Below are 24147 nucleotides of genomic sequence, written 5' to 3'. Positions count from 1 at the left end.
GATTGCGGCCAAGTCTTTTCAAGCTTATTATACCTCTGTAATAAACTGGTTAATACAGCCAAAATCAGGGTACCAGCCCTGAATCTTACACCTAAAACAGGTCAGCAGTAGAAACCTCCAGATTCTTTCTCTCATGTGTACATTAAGACAAACCTGTAAAGTAGGTCTTTAGCCCCAAAGCAACACTTACCATTTTTGCTACTTTATGCTCGCTGCTTGTGTATGTAAACCTTAATGGTTCTTTTAATTGTTCCTTTCTGGTCTGTTTAACATACCAACGCATTGTGTTACCTTTTTTTTGATAAGTACAGTTAAATACCTGTTCTGCCAGAACTCTAATGCTGTCTTGCACACTATCCAGTGCTATCTATTGCAGTCCAAGTATCCTCTATGAACTACAAAAAACCTTCCTTTGTGATGGAGATGAGGTGTTTATAGTTCTTAAACACTTCCTGTCCTAGGGTGACAATACTGCTGCTTCCCTGAGACAGTATAGTGGATAGGTGCTCTCATCCTAGGACAGAAAATGTTACAGGCAACATTACCAGTTAAAAACAAAGAAAAAAAGCTTGAAAAAGGAAACTAATTCAGCCACCACATTTAAAGACTGGTTAGCTAAAATATTTTATTTATTTTTGTTCTTGGGATTGGTAAGCGCTGTCTTCTCTGCCCAATGAGCGCTGGGCTGTGGAGGGGGAGGCTGAGCCAGGTGTTGCTCCAGACTCTGGGTGGATCCCAATTTTGAAGTTGGGATCTTTCCCCAGCCTGGACCGGCTGAGTGACGTCAGCCAGCAGCGGATTTCGGTCAGCTGAATACAAGTCACAGGAGTGCAGAACGTACTGCACTTCTGTGATTTACAGGGGAAGTACAACCACAAAATGGTGGATTTTATTATTCTCTGTACTGCAAATATAGTAAAATTTCTGGCCCACGTGTAACTGTGTTGTCCATTATTGTTTGTTTAGGATCCAGCAGCATGTACCTTTCCGGGAAAGCAAACTTACACACTACCTGCAGAGCTTCTTCAGTGGCAAAGGGAAAGTGTGCATGATTGTGAACATCGGTCAGTCAGCCTCTGCCTATGATGAGACTCTTAATGTGCTCAAATTCTCAGCTGTTGCCCAAAAGGTATGTGCAAAGCAGAAACTAATGGCTATAAGCTTCATAGTAAAAAAGAACCCTGAGTGTTTTTCTCTAGTGAATGATGCTTGATTATTAAAGGATAAATACACGTTAAGCCAAAGCGCACTTATACTTTTTGTACTTTACTCCTGACCTAAACCATCCCCCTTACACAGATCCATACTTGCCTCACTCTGATGGCCATGGCTTCCAGTGGTTGTTTACATCCTGGCTGTGCCTTTGCATTACAGCTCCACTGACTTTAATGCTAAGGCATGGCCAGAAGTGTGAGACTTGTGGTGCTGGATGTCAATCACCAGATGCTGCAGCCATCAGATCGAGGTGCGTATGCATCTGTGGGGAGGGTGGGTTAATTCAGATCAAAGCAAAAAGGATAAATGCATTTTCTCCAACATTCTTAAATGCATAAAGGTAGGTGTGTGTGTGTGTGTGTGTGTGTGTGTGTGTGTGTGTGTGTGTGTGTGTGTCCCTCTATTGTTCGTTCATCAAATATGTACTGTGGTGTGCTACTATTTAATAAATCACAACTGAATTTATACTTGCAGTTGATAAATGGACTTATGTTAACTTTGTTTTAAAGGTAATTTTAATCTTTTGATGAATTCAAAAATGGGAGGGGGGGGGGGGAAGCATGTTTTCCTGCCTGGTAAATATTTAAGGCTATTGTAAAAAGCTTTGATTTGATGAGGACAACAGTTGGAGGCAACCCTGAATCTTTGTTTTAAAAAAAAAAAAAAAAAAACAAACCCCAATGAGCTCATATCTGTAATATCCAGATTTAGGCCAATGAAAACATAGTGTGTAGTGTGAAAAAGACAATTATATGATGGTTGGAGCTACTGGCAAGAAGATAAACCGTAACTAAATCAGTATCAGTAACCGTATTGCTTCAACACCAGTAGTTAGCGCTTCACTGGTCATGGGTAAACCAAAGCACAAAACAAGAGCATCTATCATGGATGAAAAGTCTATTGCTGCTGGGTGGACAGTGGGGAGCTCCAGAGACATGTAAAACATAAACACAAATAATCCAGCACACATTCTATAGTATAGTACTTAAGAGCAATGTGTATTAAATAAAAAAAAAAAAAAAAAAAAAAAGATGCACTCGCCAACCTATCAAGAGGGAAGGGCATGTGACTGTATACAGGGAAGCAGGTGAACAGCTCAGGCTGTTGTGTGACAAGCTGGCCCTATAGAAACCTGGCCAGGCTGTAGAAGAGACATGCATTGCTGGACTCAGGAGCACCGAGAGAAACACAACAGCTGTCAGTAGGAGGCCTCATCTTGATAGGCAAGGGACTTGTGCCGAGGGTGGAATTAATTTCAGAAGGTTTTCCCTCTTTTTCTTCAGCCTCTGAACTGAAGATGGTTATGTGGCTCAAAGAAGCATATCTGATTTTGGCTTGGGCAGAACTTCAGGTTATAGTCCCTTCTGCCTCTAAAGGTCACTAAAGAGTTTTAGTATAAGGTATGCTAAGTGGGATAGATGACTGTAGTGGACTTGCCCCTACGAATTGCATCAATCTTGTTGAAATGATTGGCAATATTGTAAGCAGTGAGTGAGTTACTGGGTGGAGGAGGAGAAAGTAGAGAGTTAAAAGTAGAGAAGAGACAACGAAGACTAGATGACAAGGTATTAATAAGAGTGACAAAGTAGGCTTGTTTGACAACATGGAGGGAGGAATTGTATTTTAAGAAAGCAGATTGATATAGGGTGAATGCTTGCTGGGATTTGGTTTTATGCCACAATCGCTCCAGTGCACAACTATGTCTGCTAAGATTTCTGGTTTCATCAGTCTGCCAAGGTTGTAATGGTCGGGGCCTGATACTTGTGTAATTAGAGGAGCAAGCAAGTCTAGTGTGAATGAGAGCGAACTGTTGTAGACAAAAGTGGCCAGGACAAGGGAGAGATTCTGTCTTAGAGGTGGTCATTTGCAGAGTGGAAAAGAGAAGGGTTAAAGTTGTGAAGGTTTCTGCGGGTAATTGTTTGTTGCTTGGAGAGAGAGGTGTTTGAAGACGAGGACACTGTGATGGTGATGAGATTGTGATCAGAGAGAGGAAAGGGGGTGTTTTGTGAGGTTGTAGAGTGCAAAGATGAGAGAAAACAACCTCTAATGTATTCTCATCAGAGTGAGTGGAGGACTGTATCCATTGTGAGATGAGGTTAGGTTGAAGAGTTGGGATGTAGCTGAGTTGTTCACACTAATGGGGATGTTAAAGTCTCCAAGAATGATAGTGGGTATTTGAGGAGAGAAAGTAGGGTAGCCAGGTAGAGAAGTCATCAAGAAAGCGTGACACCGGTCCAGGAGGACAATAGATCACTGCAATCCTCAGAGAAATGGGAGTAAACAGACGGATGCAGTGAGTCTCGAAAGAAGAGAAGGATAGAGAGGGCGGGTTAGGGAGGACTTGAAAGGTGCTCAGTGGGGATAGAAGCAAACCAACTCCACCTCCTTTCCGACCACTGGGTCTGGGTGAGTGAGTCCAGTGGAGGCCTTCATAGGAAAGTGCTGCAGAGAAACAGAATCTGATGCTTGAAGCCATGTTTCTGTAATTGCAAGTAGGTTAAGGAAGTGGGAGACAAAAAGGTCATGGACAGATGTGAGCTTATTAGACAGAGCTGGCTTTCCAGAGTGCACATAAAGGGTAGGGTGGTTTTTAGAAGCCTGGGGATTGAGACTAAATTGAGTGGAATGTGGCTGTTCCTGCAGGAAGGAGGGTGCCTGGTGTGGGGGTGAGATACTGGAGGACCAGGGTTCAGGGAGATATCCCCAGAGGTTAGGAGAAAGAGGGTGAGGAAAGTAAGATGGGAGCGGGATGTATATGAGTACACCTGCCTTCCCGTCCTGGTGTGGAGCAGAAGGGTAAAGAAATGAGATTTTGAGAATAGTAATAGGAAAAGAGGAGTAGAGTTGGCATATTAAAGGTAGATGGAGTGGGAGTCAGACTTGTAGGAGATGTTTCCCAGGGTGTTTTGCTTGCATCTTCTCGTTGCTTTAGTTAAAATGCACTCACGCATGACAATGCTCCATCTGTGACTGTACCCCCAGTCTGTGACCTTCCCCATAAACTGGTCTAAATTTTATAGGAAGATGATCAAATGGGCAATCCTTCTCCACCCCAATTAGGAATTGATAAGGAACACATGAATTTGGGAGGAGATTAGTCAAAGCCAGACCAGTCACAGGCCAAAGTCATAAAAGATGATTGATTCTCTGATCACAAAGAGGCAACAAGGAGGTGAGAATCGATCATCACAAACCGACCAAAAGATCTAGACTAATTATCCTGAGCTTTGCAGAAAGTGCGTTGCAGTGAGGCAGTTTTAGGTGGAGATGGGACAGCAGCATTTACACTGTTTGCAGAAAGTCACTGCGTCCTCATTCAAGCCTTTGACAGGGAAAAGTAGAACCTTGCCCTTGAGATCAAAGTGCACACCACCAGGTCAGACAATACTTTGTAGGCTTTTTCACCAGGCATCTGTTTCTCCAGCTGCCCTCTGGTCTTCTGTTCACATGTTACTTATATTTTACCAGGTGGTGCTGAATCTGGTTGTAAGATTCTTCAGATGGCTCTGTTGAACCTCCCTCTGTTAACTTGTGTTTATTGTGGGTTTGTTAGCCCTTCATTGATGTATGTTGCCCATTCCTCTATTGGGCTGCTTTTAGACATCTTGGTGTAGCTGAATACTTCATCCTATATCTCCCTAATGGTTTTTTTTTATGAAAATGGTTTTATTTACTGTAAGATTCTTGTCTTGGAGTACATTAAGAAACACAGGTCCTTTTCCTTTATTCTTTTGATGCATTCTATTGCTTGCTACAAAAATCAGTCAGGCTGGAAATGGGAAGGCTTATACTGGGCTGTCCTTGCAGCTTTGCCAGTGTCCAGTCTCCTGATGGCAGCAGGACAGAAGGCAGTGTTTAATACTTCATGTGTCCCTGAATGTACTCCAAGAAAAGGATTTTATGGTAAGCAGCAACAAAAAACTATTTCTGTGGATATTGGCTTTCTAAGAAAAAATACCTTTTTACTGAGCAACAAAGACATCGCCATCATGGATTTTCTGACCTATAATTAAAATTTTTTGGTGCAGGGGGTAACCTTTTGGCACCATATCCCCAAAATTGAAAACAAGATGCTATTTGCCTAAAACCCATGCTGATACTTGTACATTAATACATTTTTGGAGCTGCTGACCTGGAGCAAGCTTGCTGCAAATTAAGACAGGGAAGTCAAAATTCCGTATGAGCATGCTTGTTTCAGGGCTTTGACTCAGAACTGAAGTAATCAGGTCAATTATGTAGCTTACAGTGAGAAACCCAGGTGCTGCCACTGACTTCTGAAAAGGCAAGTGTTCCCTTCATTTGTTCTGAAGTGTAATTAAAATGACCTAGCCAATTTTGTTCCATGTACTATCATGGATATGCCTAATATCTGAGCTTCAGGAGGCAGGGTACAGGGATCTGATGTCACACACCGTACAGCAGGGAGCTGATTGTAATCTAGTGTAACCTGAGTGGATGAAAAGGGCCTATCCCTCTCTACAGTCTCATAGGGAAACATGCATAGCTGAAGCTTTCAATCACCTGCTGCGTGCTGTAGAGGGGGCTTTCTCCTGAGATTTCTTTGTTGGGATAAATGATCAGTGGTGCCTTATGGCTATAGAGGGTGGAGAGAGAAAAGCTAGAAATCATGTGAAGTATTTTGGATTGAGGCAGTTAGACACTATAGAACAACGTTTTGTTCATTTTTCATTTTCAGAGGTTTACAACCACTTTAAATCTGTCAGGAGGTTTCCCATATACTATTAGACTGTCATATTTGGGTTGTGGCACAATGTACAGTAAATGAAAGAAACAAAGCTTCTGTGTCTTATACACAGAAAAGTGCAAGATATACCTGCTTTTGAAATCTGAGTTTTAACCATATTCCTCTTCTGTTGAATGTAATAATGCTTTACATCAAAGAACAAGGTACTGGGTTGATATATTGACTTTAATATTTGTTCCCTAGTTGTCCATTAAGATTTTGGCTTTCTTGGGTAGGTTCTTGTACCGGAATCAAGCCAAGCCTCGGAAAACAGTCAGGCAAAGCGTGCTAGAGAAGTTTCCTTCATAATCAATAATGCTGACAACAAGATGTGGTTATCAAGAAGACGTGCAACAGTACAGTGGGATTCCCACTTAAATGATGTTTTCGAGGATGACGATGAAGAGTTTAAGGAAAATGTTGAAGATGATGCTGAGGATGATGAATGTCTTGACTGCACCAATCTAGAGGAACAAGATGATGATGATGAAGAAGAAGAAGAAGAAATTCTCATTAAGAAAGAGACTTATGAGGTAGGTTTATCTAGTTGTGTACCTCATGAAACCTCACTGGAATACACCCAGGATGTTGCTAAGATGTTACTTTTTACATTCACCATCACTGGGAAGAGCACTTTCTCTGATTCAAACCCCCTTTCATGTGCTTTCTCTTCCCTGATGCAGTAGCTCTGAGCTTAGCATTTTGAGAACTAATTTCTATGATGGGTGAACAGTAACGATTGGGCCTCTCTTAGCAACGTTCTAGTTTAAGAGTTCTCCAGTTGGGCTTCATGATGTACATAAATGGAATACACCTATAGCAGGGGCAATATTCGACTTTGGTCAAAGCTGCAGAATTTATCTACAGACGCCCCCTTATCTGCATAGGTAGTTTTTTGATAAAGGTGAACTGATCCTTTTTAAGCGAGAGCTTGTACTTCGAGGGATATCTCCCACTTTGAAAACCACTATTCTGTCTACAAATAAAAAGCATGGAGATCTTCCTTAATACTAAGTTCAATACAGAACTTTTTACAACAATACTTAAAATTCATTCTGTACAATATTTATTTATTTTTTTGATTTAGAAACTTTTGGAACTTGTCCAAGATCTGAAAACTCAGCTGGTTAATGAGAAACGGGATAAACTTGTAATGGAACTTAAAATACGTGAAGAGGTGGCTAAAGAATTTGCCCAGCACTTTATTCAGCGTGAAAATGATTTCAGGTAAATAGTTCATGAGAGAAGTTGGTCTAAATTTTCAGTGTGCTCTCTATTGGCTTTCTTTTATGTATTCAGATGAAGTAATTTGACACTGTATTCGTTTTTCATGTATATCACAAAGCAATCTTTGTAATAAAATGTTGGTATCTGTAACCAACAAAATGCTATTTGCTGTCTATTCATTCTGTGCTTTCTTATTTCGAAAGTGAGCGCTTACAAAAGGAAAAAGAACTTATAGAAGAAAGATGTGATGAAAGAATAGAAATATTCCAGGACTTGGTGAGAAAATGTTCTAATGAAGAAGAGGATGATGAGGATGATGCCAATGAAGCAGAGACAGTGACAGATACAAATGTCCAGGTAGATTGAGATGTTAAAAGAACTCCCCTAAGCTCGGTTTTAAATTTTTCAGCTCCTAGAACCCAGTGCTGCTTATGTATTGTTTCAGTTTTGTTATTTGATCTCCAGACCCTACCTTTTGGTCCAGTCCAAGTGAGGTTCAGATAATGTGGAAGTGCTACAATCCCTGTCAAGTTTGTTGTTTTTTTTTTTTTTTTTTTTTTGTCTGGTTTGATATTAATATAAAACTTATTGCATATGAATACTTTGTGCTTTCTAAAAGTGGAACCTCACCCTCTCTGTCAACACTGACTATTTTAAAATCCTTATGCTGCTAGCAGTGGTAACTAGGTAGGAAAGTATATCTTCTTTACTTTTAATTTACAGTTCTTTTGTTACTTCCTGGCTTCCATGCTTAGGCAAATTGTCATACATTCTAGAAGTCTTCAGGAGGAAAGGAGGGGTTTTCTTAGCTAAGAAGACCCTCCTGCCTGCATGTCTGAGCTAAGGGCTGATGGATACCAGGAAATAAATGCTACATGAATCATATGCCCTTATTCAACATGGTCATGGACAAAAATGCTAGTTGGTGTTTTTGCAATGTAATTTCTTGGCAAAATAAAGTATGGAGATATGGATGGGTGAGTTTGCCTTGAATAAAATGAACTAAACAGTGTTTTTGGTTTGTGGCGCTCAGATGCAGTAAAGTCTGCTTTTTAAAAGATAAGCTCACCTTTTGGACAAAAATAATAAATGCACATTTTTTTAGCAGGTAATAATCTGTTCTTTTCATAAACCTCTCTAGCTCACTCGAGAACACCCGTTTTTCCTTTTTATCAAAGAAGTTTCTGCTACAATGTCTGTCTGCATTCATGGTTGGGCTGTCAGGCATTTTTAGAGGTATCTGACTGCAAGGGTGGCTCTTTTTATCCTCTCCATCTGATTTTCCACTGATTGAACCAGTTTTTCGTAAGGAGGAGGATGGTTCTGATTTTTAAGTTTCAAGCATGGAGATTGCCAAATCTGCCAATTCATTTTGATCCTTATTGAAGCAGCTCACATATGCCTTGCCTTAACAAAGCCTGCGTCTATGAGGAGAAAAGTCACTAGCCTAGGCTCATTGAACTGTCTCTGCCAAGCCTTTCCTGTAAATTTTGTGTTTACAGCTATTGTTTTACAGTGACTGACCTTACCTGGGAAAATCTTTGTCCCTCCATAACGTTTTGTTAAACCGTACCCTATTAAGGAGGATTACCTAAGAAAACCTGCAATTCTGGCCACAGATTCTGCCATTTCCTGCATTAAAAATACCCTAATAATTTACTGCTGGAGATGACTAAGCCTTCTAGGACCCTGTGAAGAAGTGTTCCCTTTTTACCCTAGAAAAACAAGTCCAAAATGACTTCAGGTAAGCCCTAGGCTTCAGAGATTAAGAAGTTCTTTCCTTTTTAGGGTCCAAGCCAGGCATTCACATCCCATTTTCTCACCAAAGTGTCTTATCAGAAAAATCTATTTTTCACATTTTAAAGCAGTGGTGCACAACTTTATCAATTTGTTGCTTTTCCCTTTGGCCTGCCTATGGTTCCTTGGGTCTTCACCAGGGTGTTAACGCTGCCCTTGTTCTGCATCTTCCTGGGACATTCCCTTTTTGTGGGTTGCCTGAACTCTCCTGCTAAATGAACAATGGGTCCAAACTATGTTGACCAGTGCCTAACTGGACAATGCAGGCCCTGCAGAGATTCAGACCTATAATCTCCAGAATTCAACACTAGATTAGACTCTCTGCTCAGTCTATGTGGACCTAATCTTGGTTACACCCCTGTCCAGGAGCTACTTGAATCCCATCAGACCTTCTCTCCCAGGGGATGGTTTATCATCCATCCTGCTTATGGTAACTGGCTTTAATGGCCTCCGTCACCCCCTAATACTGCTGAAAGGTAGAAAATCAACTTCTCAGTTGCACCTGCAAGTCCTATTGTGTTTGGTGCAAGACTTGGAAATTACACCCCTGAAAGCACTTTGAGGGCTGAATCCTGTCTTTCCTTAAGTCTGGTCTAGATCAGTGCTTAGCCATAAGTATCCTTGAGGGTCAAAGTTCTGTCCTTTCCATTCTTTCTAGAAACTGTTTGCCTTGCGCTCCTTGGTGAAAGCCTTTGTGCAAGGTGTTGCACACATTGTTTTTCCTGTGTGCTCTCCAGTGACTCTGTGAGACTTTAATTTTGTTTTTTTTTTCAGAAACCTTCCTTTTCGAGCCTATATGATAAAAAAAAAAAACAGAATATTTTTTTTTTTTTATACTGAGATTCATTCCTTTTGGCGGTCTTAAGTGCCTGTTAGCTGCCTTATACACTCAAGAGCCCTTCCTAATTGTACTATCCTATGAAAAACTTTAATATTTTTTTTGTAAAAATTATTTTTCATAAAGTGGTGCACTTAAAGCTGTTTAGCAGAAAAGGCTGCATAGAGTGCTCGGCATACATGAGTACACCCTTTTGAAAAGTAAGATTTTTAATATCTCAATGAACACCAGAACAATTTCCAAAATTTTGACAAAATTTAGATTTATAGGACATTTGTTTAGCTCATTAAATGAAAGTAAGGTTAATATAACTTGGGTTGCAAAATCTTTAGTTTTTTAGTCAAATTAGTTGATGCAAAAATGAATACACCCCATAACGAAAACCACTCCATGTAGTATTTTGTATGACCTCCATGATTTGTAAAGACAGCACCACCTTGGTTCATTGTAGACACCATTCATTTTTCTTTGTACTCCTCACCTTTTACGCTTCCATACAGTTTTGAGGCCATTAGTTCCAAAAATATTTATCTTGGTCTCATCACTCCAGAGCACAGAGTCCCAGTAGTCATCTTCTTTTTCAGCATGGGCCCTAGAAAATTCTAGGTTGGCTTTTTTGTGCATGGGCTTTAGGAAAGGCTTCCTTTGTGGACAACACCCATGCATGCCATTCTTCTGTAGTGTACGCTGTATTGTGTCATGGGAAACAATTACCCCATTTTGGCTTTCTACTACTTTAGCTAACTGCAGTCAACTTGCATGGCGATTTTTTTTTTTTTTTTTTTTTTTTTTTTTTTTTTTTTTTTTTTCTTTCCCCCCCCTTCCCCCTACCAATCCTTATCAGAAGATGCTTGAGGTAATAATGTCTGTGGACATCTCTGTGAGATTGTTGCAGCTCCATCTTTGTTAAATTTTTAATTTTTGTATCACTTCTGCTACAGTATTCTGACTAAGTAAAACTTTTTTCTGATCTTGTAGCCTTCACCTTTCTTGTGTAAAGAAATTATTTTCTTTCTCAGGCCTTGTGACACCTCTCTTCCATTTTGGTGCCATTGCTGACAGCATGAAATGGGAAGAGGCTTTCTTTGTTTAACCACTTTCCTGCTGCCCTAGAGTAGAACTACTGCTGCAGGGCTGCGCAAAATCAGGTGTGTGTGTATATATACATGATTTGCATTTTCTGGTAGGGAGTGCGCACGACTAGGAATGTCAATCACAGAGTCCTGGCTTGAGATTTTCCGCCGGCAATCATCAGGGAAAGCTGGCAGGGGAAAGACCTGTGTGTAAACACAGGTCTCTCTCCTGCCAGCAAGAACATGCTGCTTTGTATTTCTCTGCATATCAGAGAAATACAAAGCAGCGTGTCTCCCTAGTAAAACGCACACTGTTAACCCTTTTGATCGCCCCAGATGTTAACCCCTTCCTGCCCAGTGTCATTGTACAGTGTCGGTGCTTTATTATTAGCACTGTATTATTAGGGTGGCAGTCAGTGCCCACCCAGTGTCAGAATGCCCGCCGCAGTCCCGCTAGAAGTTGCTGATTGCTGCCGTTTCTAGTATAAAAGAAATAATAAAAATTCCAGTATCTATACCACCATTTGTAGACACTATAACTTTCACGTAAACCAACTAATTTACACGTATTGGGATCTTTCTTTGCGAAAACATGTAGCAGAATACATTTTGGCCTAAATTTATGAAGAAATTGTAATTATTTTACTGGATATGATATAGAATATTTTTTTTTTTTTTTTTTCAAGTGTCATCTTTTTTGTTTTATAGTGCAAAAAAAAACACGCAGAGGTGATCATATACCACCGAAAGAAAGCTCATTGTGGGGGGGGGGGGGAAAGGACATAAATTTAATTTATGTAAAGCATTGAATGAGTATGCAGTTGTCTAAGTAATACAGTGCTGTATCGCAAAAACTGTCCTGGTCAGGAAGGGGGGTAAATCCTCTGGAGGGCAAGTGGTTAAGTAACACCCTTTTTATAATCAACTGTCTGCTGGACACCTGTTTTAATGAATAATTAGAGTCACCTGTAATTGAATACTTGTTGATTAGGATTTTGTCTAAAATTTAGCGTTGCTCCTAATGCAGGCCATAGATGGGTCGAAAATCGGCCGAAAATAAAATCGGCCGATTTTCGGATCGTTAGTGGGTGATTTGGTCGGCCGTTTTTCGGTATTTTGGCCGGTTTTTTTTTTTCTGTAAAGTTGGAAAAAAATCGGCCGATTTTGCCGATCGGCCGATTTTCGCGGCAATTAGTGGGCAAATCGGCCGATTTTTTACCGATAAAAAATCTGCGCATGAGCAGTGACCTGCAAGAGGAAGACAAAAAGAAGAGGATGAGGATGAAGAAGAGGATGAGGATGAAGAAGAGGATGAGGATGAAGAAGAGGATGAGGATGAAGAAGAGGATGAGGATGAAGAAGAGGATGAGGATGAAGAAGAGGATGAGGATGAAGAAGAGGATGAGGATGAAGAAGAGGATGAGGATGAAGAAGAGGATGAGGATGAAGAAGAGGATGAGGATGAAGAAGAGGATGAGGATGAAGAAGAGGATGAGGATGAAGAAGAGGATGAGGAGGAGGAGGATGAAGAAGAGGAGGAGGAGGAGGAGGATGAAGAAGAGGAGGAGGAGGATGAAGAGGATGAAGAAGAGGAGGAGGAGGAGGATGAAGAAGAGGAGGAGGAGGAGGATGAAGAAGAAGAAGAGGAGGATGAAGAAGAAGAAGAAGAGGAGGAGGAGGAGGATGAAGAAGAAGAAGAAGAGGAGGAGGAGGATGAAGAAGAAGAAGAAGAGGAGGAGGAGGAGGATGAAGAAGAAGAAGAGGAGGAGGAGGAGGAGGATGAAGAAGAAGAAGAAGAATTCCAGTCCAGCAAAAAGTGTCTCTGCAGAGAGCTCCGCTATTTCTGACAGTTCCTTGACATTTACAGCGGTTGAAACATTGTATCTATTTGTTTCCGAATAAAAACATCTGTATCCTAAATGGAAACAAATAGATACATTGTTGCAACTTCTATAAATGTCAAGGAACTGTCAGAGAACTGTCAAAGAAATAGCAGAGCTCTCTGCAGGGACACTTTTTGCCGGCTCTAGACGGGTAGAAAATCGGCCGTTTTTTTTTTTTTTTTTTTTTTTTTTTTTTACCATTGATGGTAACGTCGGCCACTTGAACAACCGATTTTTCGTTTTTTAAAAGAAAAATCTGCAGTTTTTCTCCCCATCTATGGCCTGCATTAGGCTGGCCATACATTATACAATTATCTGGAGATTTTTGGTTTAGATTTACCAAAAACCATATAATAGGAGGACAAACCTAAACAACACTTTCAGTTATATCCAATTAGGCAGGCCCTTGCACTACACAGTTGAAGGTAAATCTAAAGGAAATTGGGCAGAAAATTGGAAGATAATTGTATAATGTATGGCCAGCCTAAGACTTTCATTGGGGTGTATTCATTTTTGCAACATGGACTTTAATGAATTTGTTAGGGAAAAATACTTTTTTGTGTGTGCAAAATAACAAATCTTGTTTGCAATCAATGGTCCACATTTGTTGGAGTATTTTGTAGTAGAGTGTCCCATAGAAAATGTTGATTCTGAAAGGAAAGGTTTTCTGATAAATCTGTTGTACAGTGCTCAGCATAAATGAGTACACCCCATCTAAAATAAAACATTGCAAACAATTGCAAAGAATGTGCCAGCCATGCAGGGCCCACAAGTTGAAAAAATATAAAGTATGAGCCTGTGAATTCAAAAGCTGCTCCCCACAAAAGGTAATCATTGCAGAGATGGAATCCCAGAGCCAACATAGAAGATCAGTTGTTTGATATTTAGGGGTTTATTTACTAAAGCTGGAGAGTCCAAAATCAGACTCCCTTCTGCATAGAAACCAATCAGCTTCCAGGTTTCATTGCCAAAGCTTCATTGAACAAGCTGAGGTTAGAAGCTGATTGGTTTCTATGCAGAAGGGAGTCTGATTTTGGACTCTCCAGCTTTAGTAAATAAACCCCTTAGGGTCCATGCACACTGGCTTAAAAAAAAAATGCTGCTTGTATGGGAGTTTTGTGTTTTGCCTGTAGAGGCAGCTCAGTGTTATACAGGATTTATATAGTGAGAACAGTTTGTTCAGCGATTTACAAAATAAAGGTAGACATTAGTTACAATACAATTTGGTACAAGTGGAAACCGAGGGCCCTGCTTGTTAGGATTAGGACAGTTAGAAACATATTTTAGAGGCAGGAAAAAAAAACCTTCTGGTTTGCATTTTTGATTGGATCATTCTGGCAAAAAAAAAAGCCAGTTCCCTTTTCTAAGTCCACTGTGCATGGAGCCTAACAGGGAGATCATACCCATCCTCAAGAACTTTGAAACATTAGACTAGTTGAATAAACATAAATAGATCTCCTCGGGCAAAAGGCATAGAAGGTTTGCTAAATTGATGTGCCACATAAACCACATCCATAAAACAATAGTACCAGCCAGTGTTCCATGGCTCCATACTAGTCAGGCATTGGTAGAGGTAGTGGACATCCAGTACTGCCAAACCTTCTAAAAATGTTTTGGGCATCCTCTTCTCAAGTATGCGGCTTTATAGAATGGTATCATCTTATTCACCAAGCCTTTACAAAAGGTTTGATTCGGTACAGCTGCTTATTTCTAGTGAAGGGTTAAGGCTTTGCTTGCACAGAATAAAAGGGGGCTAAGCAATATCCTTGAGGCCTTTTAGTGGGTGCAAACCCCTCCACCAATCCACCAGAGGAGCATACCAAACTTATCAACAAAAGTGGTAGGGTCAGGAGGTCAGCAATGCACTGACACCTCTAACCAGTACCCCTGGACTACAGAGCAGTACCAGAAATTATGGCCAAAGGTGGTCAGAGCATGGGGACATTGCCAGCACTCAGTAAATATTAGCTTGATTTGGCAGGAATAAGGTAAATCCTATGCAGGAATTTGAAGTGAAGTAGTTGGTTCCTGGCTGAAGCCAGTTGACTAAAAAGGGTATTCCTATGTATATCTTCCCAGCATTGGGTCACTGAGGGAGGCCTTACCAAAAGCATTTTTTGTATACTCTGCATAAGGGCTTTTTTTTTTTTTTTGGCAAATTATTCAACAGGAGAATTTCCATTACAGAAGGCAGCGTTTGTCTGATGTGAGCCGAATTGGGAGGTGAATGCATGGTGTAATGGATTAAACCTATAAAAGAAATAGTGATTAGGAAGGGCAAACTTTTTTTACTTTCAGTTTGTCAAATGCTAACAGTCTATCTTTCCGCGTTGTCTCCCAGGGCTTTGACACCTTTTTTTTGGCCCACAGAGGTGGGGCTGGAAGAGTAGCAAATTGGAATAGATTGGGGTTTAGGGAGAAGCAGGGGAAACACTGGTTGATTAGGAATGAAAAAGATTGTGACTCTGGTCCCTGACTCTAATGCAGGCCATAGATGGGGAGAAAAACGGCAGATTTTCGGCCGATTAACGAACTATCGGTCGGTCTAAAAAACTTACCTGACCACCAATTATTACGAAAATCGGCCGATTAATGAGTAACCTATAACGGGAAATGATGTCATTTTGTGACCTTTGTGATCCTTTTTCGGAAAACGATCGTTCGTTTTTGACCATCAATGAGGATAAAGTCGGGCGTTTTTCGAAAATTTTCCAACATCACCGATAATCTGAAAGTCCAAAATACACGAAAAACGGCCGACAAAATCGTCCACTAACGATAAGATAATCGGCCGGTTTTATTTTCGGACGAAAAATCGGCCGTTTTTCTCCCCATCTATGGCCTGCATAAGAGTAGCTCTCATAGAGCCTATAAGGTAGAAAGCCGTGCAGTTCCCCCATAGTAATAGTAGTAATTTTAAACTTAATACCGAGTAAAGCAGCTTCCAGTACCGTGGCTGAATCCCCATCATCCCTCAGGAGTCATCACCCCGTGAAAAACATTTTGGCCCCCCAGATAGTATTTGTGGAGATCAGGCAGGGCAAGAGTTTTAGTTTGATAGTGGGACCCACACTTGGGCATTTTGTATAAAGTATAGAAAAACAAGTAGGACTTTCATTTTTATGAAGGTTTATCCTACCTAGCAGATGCGTGGCAGAACATACCACTTTCCCTATCTTTCTCTATAAGAATCCTGACAGAGCCATGAGCTTCCAGGCTATGTAGTCTTACACTATAGCAGTGATTTTCACCCCAAGATAGATTAACTGTGAGACGCATTGGAGCTGAAGATCACTCTCTGCTGTGTTTCTAGTTCCATTGTCACCATTCGATGGGAAATCCATCCAGGCCTGGGAATTTATGCGGTGGAAAGGAGTTAATGGAAGCCACAATCTGCAGGTCTGTGATGTCTGTCTCAAGGAGGGCCTTATCACCATCTTTTAAGGAGGGCATAGGGAGACCAGAAGGGAGTGTTACCCAGGCCTCTCTATTATATGATGGAATATGAGGAGTAATATTGAACAAAGGTATCTAAGATAAGTGAGGGATCAGTTAATATCTCTTCAGTGATAGTTTGGATATACAGGATTTTCGTTTGTATCCATTGGTCAGCTACCAACATGGCAAGAAGTTTTTGTCACCCCTCTCAAATAGAAACTCGGCCTTTCATAGGCAGTAGGTAGGAGTGAGATCAGTTACGTGCAGAGACAGCTGACGTCTTGCTTCCAACAGAGCCTGGTAAGCGTCCTCTGTAGGAGTAGAAGCATATGCCTCCTTACACCACCTTTCCTCAGCCTGTAATGCCTGCTATAACACACTGTGCTCTTTTCTTGCAGCTTTGTTAGCTAAAATGTACTCCCCTCACATCACTGCATTGAATGTGTCCCACACATAATGCTCTTCAATAGAGTGAAGACTAGTCAACCACAGACTAGTTTTAAGTTTTTCAACTTTTTTTAGACATCCGTTACAATCGCAGCCATTCCAGAGCCAATCTCCATGCAGTTCCCCCAGAATGGAAGGGATTGGATACCCCCTTGCATAGGAAGAGAATGTAGAATGGACCACCCTTTTGGATCCATGGGCCCTTTAATGCTAGCACCTTGCTCCCATCTAATCATGGCTAAGCAGAGCAACCTTCCACTATACAGCTTATACCCAGGACAGTTAAATAATTAGGGACAGAACCAAAATACATAGTCTTCTCTATACCCTTCCTGTTTTTAAAAAGGGATGAGATTGTCCTGTGGACTGAGGCTACTTATTACTTTTTTGTTTTTCTCTTCCAAAGGTGGGTTCTTTCTTCAACTTTGCCATAAATTTGTGCTTCTTTACCTTCTCTGTAAAATTCCAGGGAACTTTCTTATCACTATCTGGGTGTGGCATGCACTGTCCGAGTTTACTTGGCTTCCTTTAGCCTAGCAGATTCTTTGTGTTTGAGGGTCCATGTAGGGGGCATCCTGTCTCTTGTTGCACCAACACCATGTAGATTAAACAAGTTATCTCTTAAGCCTACAGCCTACAACTGTGTCCTGGCGCATGGTCACCTGCCAGCTCACCCACCATTGGCAGGGCTGCCATCAGGGAGGGGGGGGACAGTCAATACACAAGTAGAGGGCCCGGGTGGAGGGTTAAGTGGTGGGCAGATCCCAGGTGTGTGCAGGGAGCTGTCAGGGCCTGCTGTCAGGCAGGCTCCAGTCAGGAATAACAGTGTACGGTGGGGAGGGTGAGGCCAGGGAGGTACAAGTGCAGGGCCGAGCGGAGTAGCCACCCTGCTCTTTGTTGCAGCTGCTGCTGGAGGTCCTGGTGGATATGGGGCACAGGCTCAGCTACCCCTCTCCAGATCCTCTCCAGTGACAACATCTGGAGGAGCTGCTGCTGGACGGGTAAGCTGCAAGGATTGGTGCTTCCCAAGGTGTGTGTGACACTGCCCCCCTTCTGTGATGTTGCCCCCCCCCCCCCCCAACCTGGCTCTTAGGTTCAAAGCAAATTTGTCAAGCCCTTGTCTAAAAGATAGGATTCCCACCCTTTCTGTTAAAGCACTCTTGACCAGCTCTGTCTCTGCTTCATGTGTCATGCAGCATCATTCATCAAATTTGCAAGGCTGCCACCTGATCTTCTGTTCCCACATTTCTGATGCTAGTTTTGGGTGGGAGGTGCTTCAGGTTGCCCTCTGAGCTTTAGAGCCATCAGCTTTTTTGTTTCATGGGCCTGTCATGTCCGTAGCTGCTACCTTCAGGTGATTGGACAATGGCAAGCAAAGCTGTAAGGACAGCCCTAGCATAACCAATCACAGTCCCAGCAAGCCTCAGATCAATAGCAAGCAATTAGGAATGAATCATAGGAACAGAGGAGAGGGACCTGTGTTCTTTAATGTACTCAAAGTATGGGATTTTACTGGTAAAAAAATCCTATTTGTCTTCCTTGTCTCTGCTGTATGTACATCCAATACAGGTAAACTGCCACCATAAGACTTCTAGGAATGGTTCTAGTTCTGAGGTTGTGCTAATAAGTGCAGCTTCACATACAAGGACATGCCATGGTTTAAGCAAGTTAGAGGTTGTTTGGCAGGCTCCCTTCCTAACTGTTCTCTGTTCTGTAAAAGTAAAACATCTACACATTCATACAAGCTCCTGACTCCTTTATCTTCTGTATGTGGAAAACAACATGCAGATGGATTGAGTGCAGAGTGAAAAAGGACTTTTCATGTTGAAGTGCTTTTTATTTTTAAATGAACCTGTGGGAGACAAATATTGCTTTCTCCTCACCAGGTTGATGAACCCAGCATGCCACTTCAAGGGCTCTTCTCTTCTATGCAGAATGACCTGGTAGCAATCAAAAAGCAAGCAGAAGAGGCTCATCATCATATCGCAGCTATCCACGATGAACCAGAGACCATTACTCAGCTGGAAAACAAATTACATCAAGTGACATCTGAACTTACTAAAACACAAGAGGAGCTCAAAAGAAAATCTCTTGGTAAGTTAAAGTGGGCCTTTTGGTCCCAAAAGATTTTTCTTCTCTGCAACCCCCATCCTCCCCCAGCTGTTTTTTACTTTTGCTTGTTTACAAGCAAAGATACATTGCCAAGGCACAATGTTTTCCTCTGATGTTATCGAATACCTCTTCCTACTGATATCACAAGGAAACATGATGGTGTGGGATTCGGGCTGCAGCACCTCAACATCACACTGCAGCAGGACAACACTGCATCCTCTGGGCAGATGATTATCTAAGTACATTGCACATAATGGGTGATTAAAAAAAAAGTGGGTTTGGTGGGGGTAGGGGAAGGAGGAAAATTTCGGAGTGGGCGGAACTGTAGTTCCTTTTTTAAGCCAATGTTTGTAAGTTGGCTATACAATCTAATCGTTATACAAGGAACGGTGTTTTAGACTCACTCTTGATTAATTTGACAGTGTGGCACTATAACATTCAATTTCAAAGCTGCCATGTTTACATTTATAGATATCCGAGTCTGCGATACTGGTTCTAGCGTCATACAATTAAAGTTCATGTGCTGGGCAGCCTGGTCTCGCTCTGTACATTAAGTTTTTTTTTTTCCAAAAAACGTTTTATTGAAGTATGAAAGGTAAACAAATGATAGACAGATACGGATTGCAGTCCGTGCAAAATTTCTTTTACGTTCTCCCGTAACGCAGACGGGATGTCTCTACATTAAGTTAATGAAGTTAACCTTAATTATTTTGGGAAACCTTTCTACTGATTTGGCCAACTGAAACCTTTTTAGGCTCAATATAATCTTCTGTTTACATATTCTTCATAGTAAAAAGTTAATTTCCAGCAATCCCAATAAATTTTTTTTTTTTTTTAAGAAAAGTGAACTTCTTTAAGTAGGAGACTGTAAAGTATTGCACAAGTGATCAGCAGATCGCTGATGCCATGCAGGACTCCTGCAGACTATCTGCTTATACATCCCATACGGGAAAGCTGGTACTTCTGACAGGAGAACTCAATAAACTACTGCCGTGCTCACAGCATCCTGGTAGTTCATTGAGAACTTCAAGCTGACAGCCACTAAGGCTGTTGGGACTTGTAGACCATTCATCATTCATTCACAGAACACTGAGTGATGCAGCCATGTCATAAGTGATCGCTACCATAGGGAACTACTCCCTGTTCACAGCATATTGGGGGGGAGTTGGAATCTGGCAGTGGCTGCAGGATCAAGAACATGTTGCATGTTTCACCCTAAAAACAGGTGTAACATGTTCCCAAAGGTGAACCTATTCTTTAAAGTGGCAATACATGATAACCTTGTTTTTCAAGAATAATCCATACATATTCACTATTTCATGGCCCTGTAATCTATCAAGATTTAATTGAAATCTATTTTGTTACAGTATTTTGCTGTCGCCTTGTAACGTCCTTTTGTAAGCTCCCAAATCTCTCCCTTTCCCACTCTTCTGTTTTGTTTGTAACAAGCAGTGCACAATGGTTGTGGTAATTGGCACTACTTTATGCACACTGCAAATCCCATAGTTCTTCTTTTGGGTGTGCGCAAGAGGGGATGGCTAATTTCCCACGTACAGTGGGACCATGGAGAATGTAAGTAGCCACACTCTAGCACAGGGGTCTCCAAACCTTTTAAACAAAAGGCCACTTTACTGTACATCAGCCCTTAGGGGTGCCAGTCTTTGGACAGCAGGAGCAAAAAATTATTTGTCATCAGTGGACAATGCCTCAGGCTTGGTGGTCACTGGGAGTAAACAAGTTATAGCATCTCTGGTCAGTAGGAGGAGGAATCGTGCCTCATTATTAGTGTCAGTTTAAGAAATAGTGTGCCACTGTTGGTGTCATGAAAAGGAATGCTGCCTCATAGTTTGTCAGTAGGAGATATTATGCCCCATTGTTTGAGGTCAGTAGAAGTAATGCCACCCCATTGTTAGGATCAGTGAAAGGAATGGCGCCCCATTGTTGAGATCAGTGGAAGGAATGGTGTCCCAGGGGCTGGATAAAGGCTAGCACAGAGCCACATCTGCCCCCCTGGGCCACAGTTTGCTCTAGCAGAAACATGGATTACAGCAGCAAAAAAAAAGAACTTTGAGATGTATGTAGGAGGCTAGTAGAACAACTTTTTTGCGTGTCACTTTAATGTTTACCAAGGAAGACTGATCGTGTTCCAAACTCAAATAGTAAACTTATATTCTGTAGGATTTATCTAATTCTTTGCAGTCAAGATCAGCAAACCTGAATGTGCAGCCACCTGTCACATGATTCTGCACACTATCCATTCACTCTTGAGAAGATTAAAAAAGTTTTGTGTTGAGACTACTTAGCCTGCATTGTCCTTTTTGTAGCCTTTGTTGTTCCTGGAACACCTGATTACCTTAAAATACATGCATTTGATGCACTGCAGTTGTCTAAAAGGAAATCGAAGCCTTCAGAATTCCCCAGATTGTAGTGCCTGGACCCGAGGGAATGGTCGCTTCTCCTGGTGAAATACATGAGACTGGACCGATTTATTGTTCAGGCATACGGTTCCTGTGACAGCAGCGGATGGTGGCTCAGTGGGACCAATACACACTGACCTATTCGTTTTCTCCAGTAAAATAATTTTTTGTTATCTGCCGTGCAGGATCATGGTGGAAGGCATCTAGTGATCCTTATTGATTCAGACTAGCCTAGGCAAATATGGTAAAACTCATACCAGACTCTGTGGGCATTGCCAGATCGTCAGAATCTTCCTCTCCCAAGGACCAATTTGGCATTCTGTTTCACTGTTGCTGGCTTTAACTGGCATGGCGGTCAAGGCCCAGATTCTGAGGGACAAGGGCATTTTAGCTTCTGAGATTCCTATGATACAAAAAGCAGACAATGCCAGAAAGATGCGTTTTTTTTTTTTTTTTTTGTTTTGTACTTTTCGTCCAATTTTTTCTATTTTTTTTTTTGTATTCTTTTGAGTGACACAGGTCCCCATCTCTCTGTGTTTATGATCATGCTCCTTCAGTTCTACTTTGCTGCCTGGCTGAGACATGCTGGCAGTTTTGTATCCTGGGCTGACCCGGCCTACAATTTTTTTTTTTTTCTCACTGTCCAGTCCTCCTGTTGTTGGTGGCATTCAAAAATGTAGTTCCTGTGTTAGTGTAACTGTATCAGAAGGACATGTAAGGACCTTTCATACAGGACCACAAACCACTAGAAAAACACTTCTAGTAAAGTAGGGGAAGGCTAGAACCTCGGCCAGCCTTTGTTTGCCCTTTCTGCCCTAGTTTGGCGACTTCCCCCTACTTCCTGTCTTGACATAAACTCGTTCAAGTTTTTTTTTACCTGAAATAAATTTATTTTGTACCTCATGCTTAAACCATATGAAGCAGGCATTCAGTAGCTGAATTCTGTATTTCAGAAGCAAGAGTTAATTAGAGGCTCTTACAGTAATATAGAGGGTTCAGTTGGGCTTTAAATCCCTTACTCTTAGACCTCATGCTCACTGTTGCTCCTAAACTTTTTGAAGCTTTTGATGTTTTTTGCCAAAGCCCCTGAACTCTGCTCAATAAAAGCCTCTGTGTCCATGCACACATAGTCTTTTACCAGAGGTTAGGAGCAGCAGAGTTTAGATGCAGTAAAACGCTCCTCTCCTGAACGCAGAAGAATTATGTTCAGGATAGGAGTGTTTTGGCAGAAAATGGCAAAAGTGCATGTAAACAGGCATTAATGTAAGGTGCATATAGCACGTGGACTTTTTTGTGTGTTTTCATTTCATTGGGTAGAACCCATTATTATTCTGGCCAATGAAATGAATGAATGCCCAGAAGATTAATGTGGGTATACGCAGTTGCCAACATCAACTGTTTGTTTGTGTGTGTGTGTGTGTTGTGTGTTTTTTTCTTTTGTTTTTTTTTTTTCTGCCAGGAGAGAGGCATCCAAGGCAGTTGATTTAACGAATACCCTAACTTAATGCCCAATAGCCACTTTATTTGAAAAAGGCATTGGTGTTCAACTTTTTTTTTTTTTTCTCTGCTCTTATTTTACTTTGTTTTAGTTGTAACTGGTCATACGCTACATATTTTTTTTCTTTGATATATAATGCAGTATATAAATCTAGTACCTACTTTTTTTTTTTTTTTTTTTTTTTTTGTTTTAGAATTGGAAAACCATATTGAGAAGTCCACAGGAAGGGATCGTCAACTGGAAGAAGCTGACAAAGTAAGCCCTTAAATTTTTCTATTTCCTGGTTTCGTTGCTGGAGATAATGTATTCAAAGCTGGTCCTCATACCAGTTTGCTCTGTTGTTACCAATTATGCCAAGTGGTTTTTAGTCAATTTAAATTGCTTAATGGTTCACTTAAAAGAGAAGTATGGGATTGTGGTTTTTTTTTTTTAAATCATGCTTACCTAGGTGGTATTGGATTGATGCTGCATTTGTCCCCCGTCTGCTCTACGGGTGAGAACTGAGTGATCAACACCACAGATCATTCAGTTCTCCCTGCCACTCTGAGCAGAGAGCGCTGACTGTCAGCTTTGTCTGCACACCCACTGGAGTGCTGGGATGTGGAGAGACTGGCTCACTGAGAGGCTGAGCCAGGTGCTGGTCCAGATATCTGCATGGATCCCGACTTTAAAGTCTGAGTCTTTTTCCAGTCTGTACCAGCTGAGTGATGCCAGCCGGCAGCAGACTGTAGCCCGCTGTCTGCTGAAAATGGGTCACAGGAGTGCTGAGAAAACTGCACTCCTGTGATCCACAGGAAGAGTACAGCCAAACAAGCTTTAAGCAAATGTCTCTGGATAAACTATTGTCATCTGACAACTCCAAATTGGTCTCCAAATACTATAGGGAGCTCCTGACTAAGTCTTGAACAGTCCATTTTGTACTCTAAATAGCATAATCCTTTTCAGTAGCACAGTAGACTTTATCCATGCACTCTACTCCTGCCATAAAATACAGTACTTTTGGACAGAAATTGTTACTTTTTATTGAAATGCTTTTGTACTTCCTAACATACAGTATGCCTCTTGGGTCTAATGGGGGGACTTCCCATTACCACCTATGCTAAAGGAAAAAAAAAAAATTCTACTTGCATGAAAAATACATCTCCCTTCTGCTTTGAGTGGGACAAATTGATTTTCTTTGCCGCTCCCTCATTACCAGCTCACATACACCAATGAAAGCTCTCTAAAACATTTTGATTTGGAGCCCTTGGACTTGTTTTTCTTTAACAGTATGATCACTCAGTAGTTTGCAAGAGGCCACATTACTGATTACGTTCCTGTATTGGATACATTTTCACGCATTGTCACCAACACATATGCACTAGTTCATGAACATATGTATACTTGGTGAGGCGTTTTTGTATTTTATATGTGGTGGGTTTTTTTTTTTCCTTACCTCTCTTTTTTCACTCTGCACTT

The 24147-nt window shown here is 41.3% G+C and overlaps 1 protein-coding gene across 4 annotated transcripts in view; it reads left to right on the top strand.

Moving 5' to 3' along the window:
- KIF20B (kinesin family member 20B) overlaps window positions 1–24147 on the top strand; it is a 126526-nt gene that overhangs the window by 34893 nt on the left and 67486 nt on the right. For 3 of the 4 annotated variants that reach the window (XM_089692770.1, XM_089692767.1, XM_089692769.1), the window contains exons 12-17: window positions 967–1129; window positions 6196–6492; window positions 7047–7186; window positions 7390–7543; window positions 18549–18756; window positions 22883–22944. In XM_089692770.1, coding sequence (XP_089548896.1) covers window positions 967–1129; window positions 6196–6492; window positions 7047–7186; window positions 7390–7543; window positions 18549–18756; window positions 22883–22944 — 1024 coding nt within the window. The remainder of the gene's footprint in view (window positions 1–966; window positions 1130–6195; window positions 6493–7046; window positions 7187–7389; window positions 7544–18548; window positions 18757–22882; window positions 22945–24147) is intronic. The other variant, XM_089692768.1, reaches the window with a different exon arrangement.

Source organism: Staurois parvus, unplaced genomic scaffold, assembly GCF_062004578.1.
Source record: "Staurois parvus isolate SC_StPar_1 unplaced genomic scaffold, SC_StPar_1.0 ptg000604l, whole genome shotgun sequence".
NCBI classification, from domain to species: domain Eukaryota; kingdom Metazoa; phylum Chordata; class Amphibia; order Anura; family Ranidae; genus Staurois; species Staurois parvus.
This window is presented reverse-complemented; position numbering and strand designations above follow the sequence as displayed.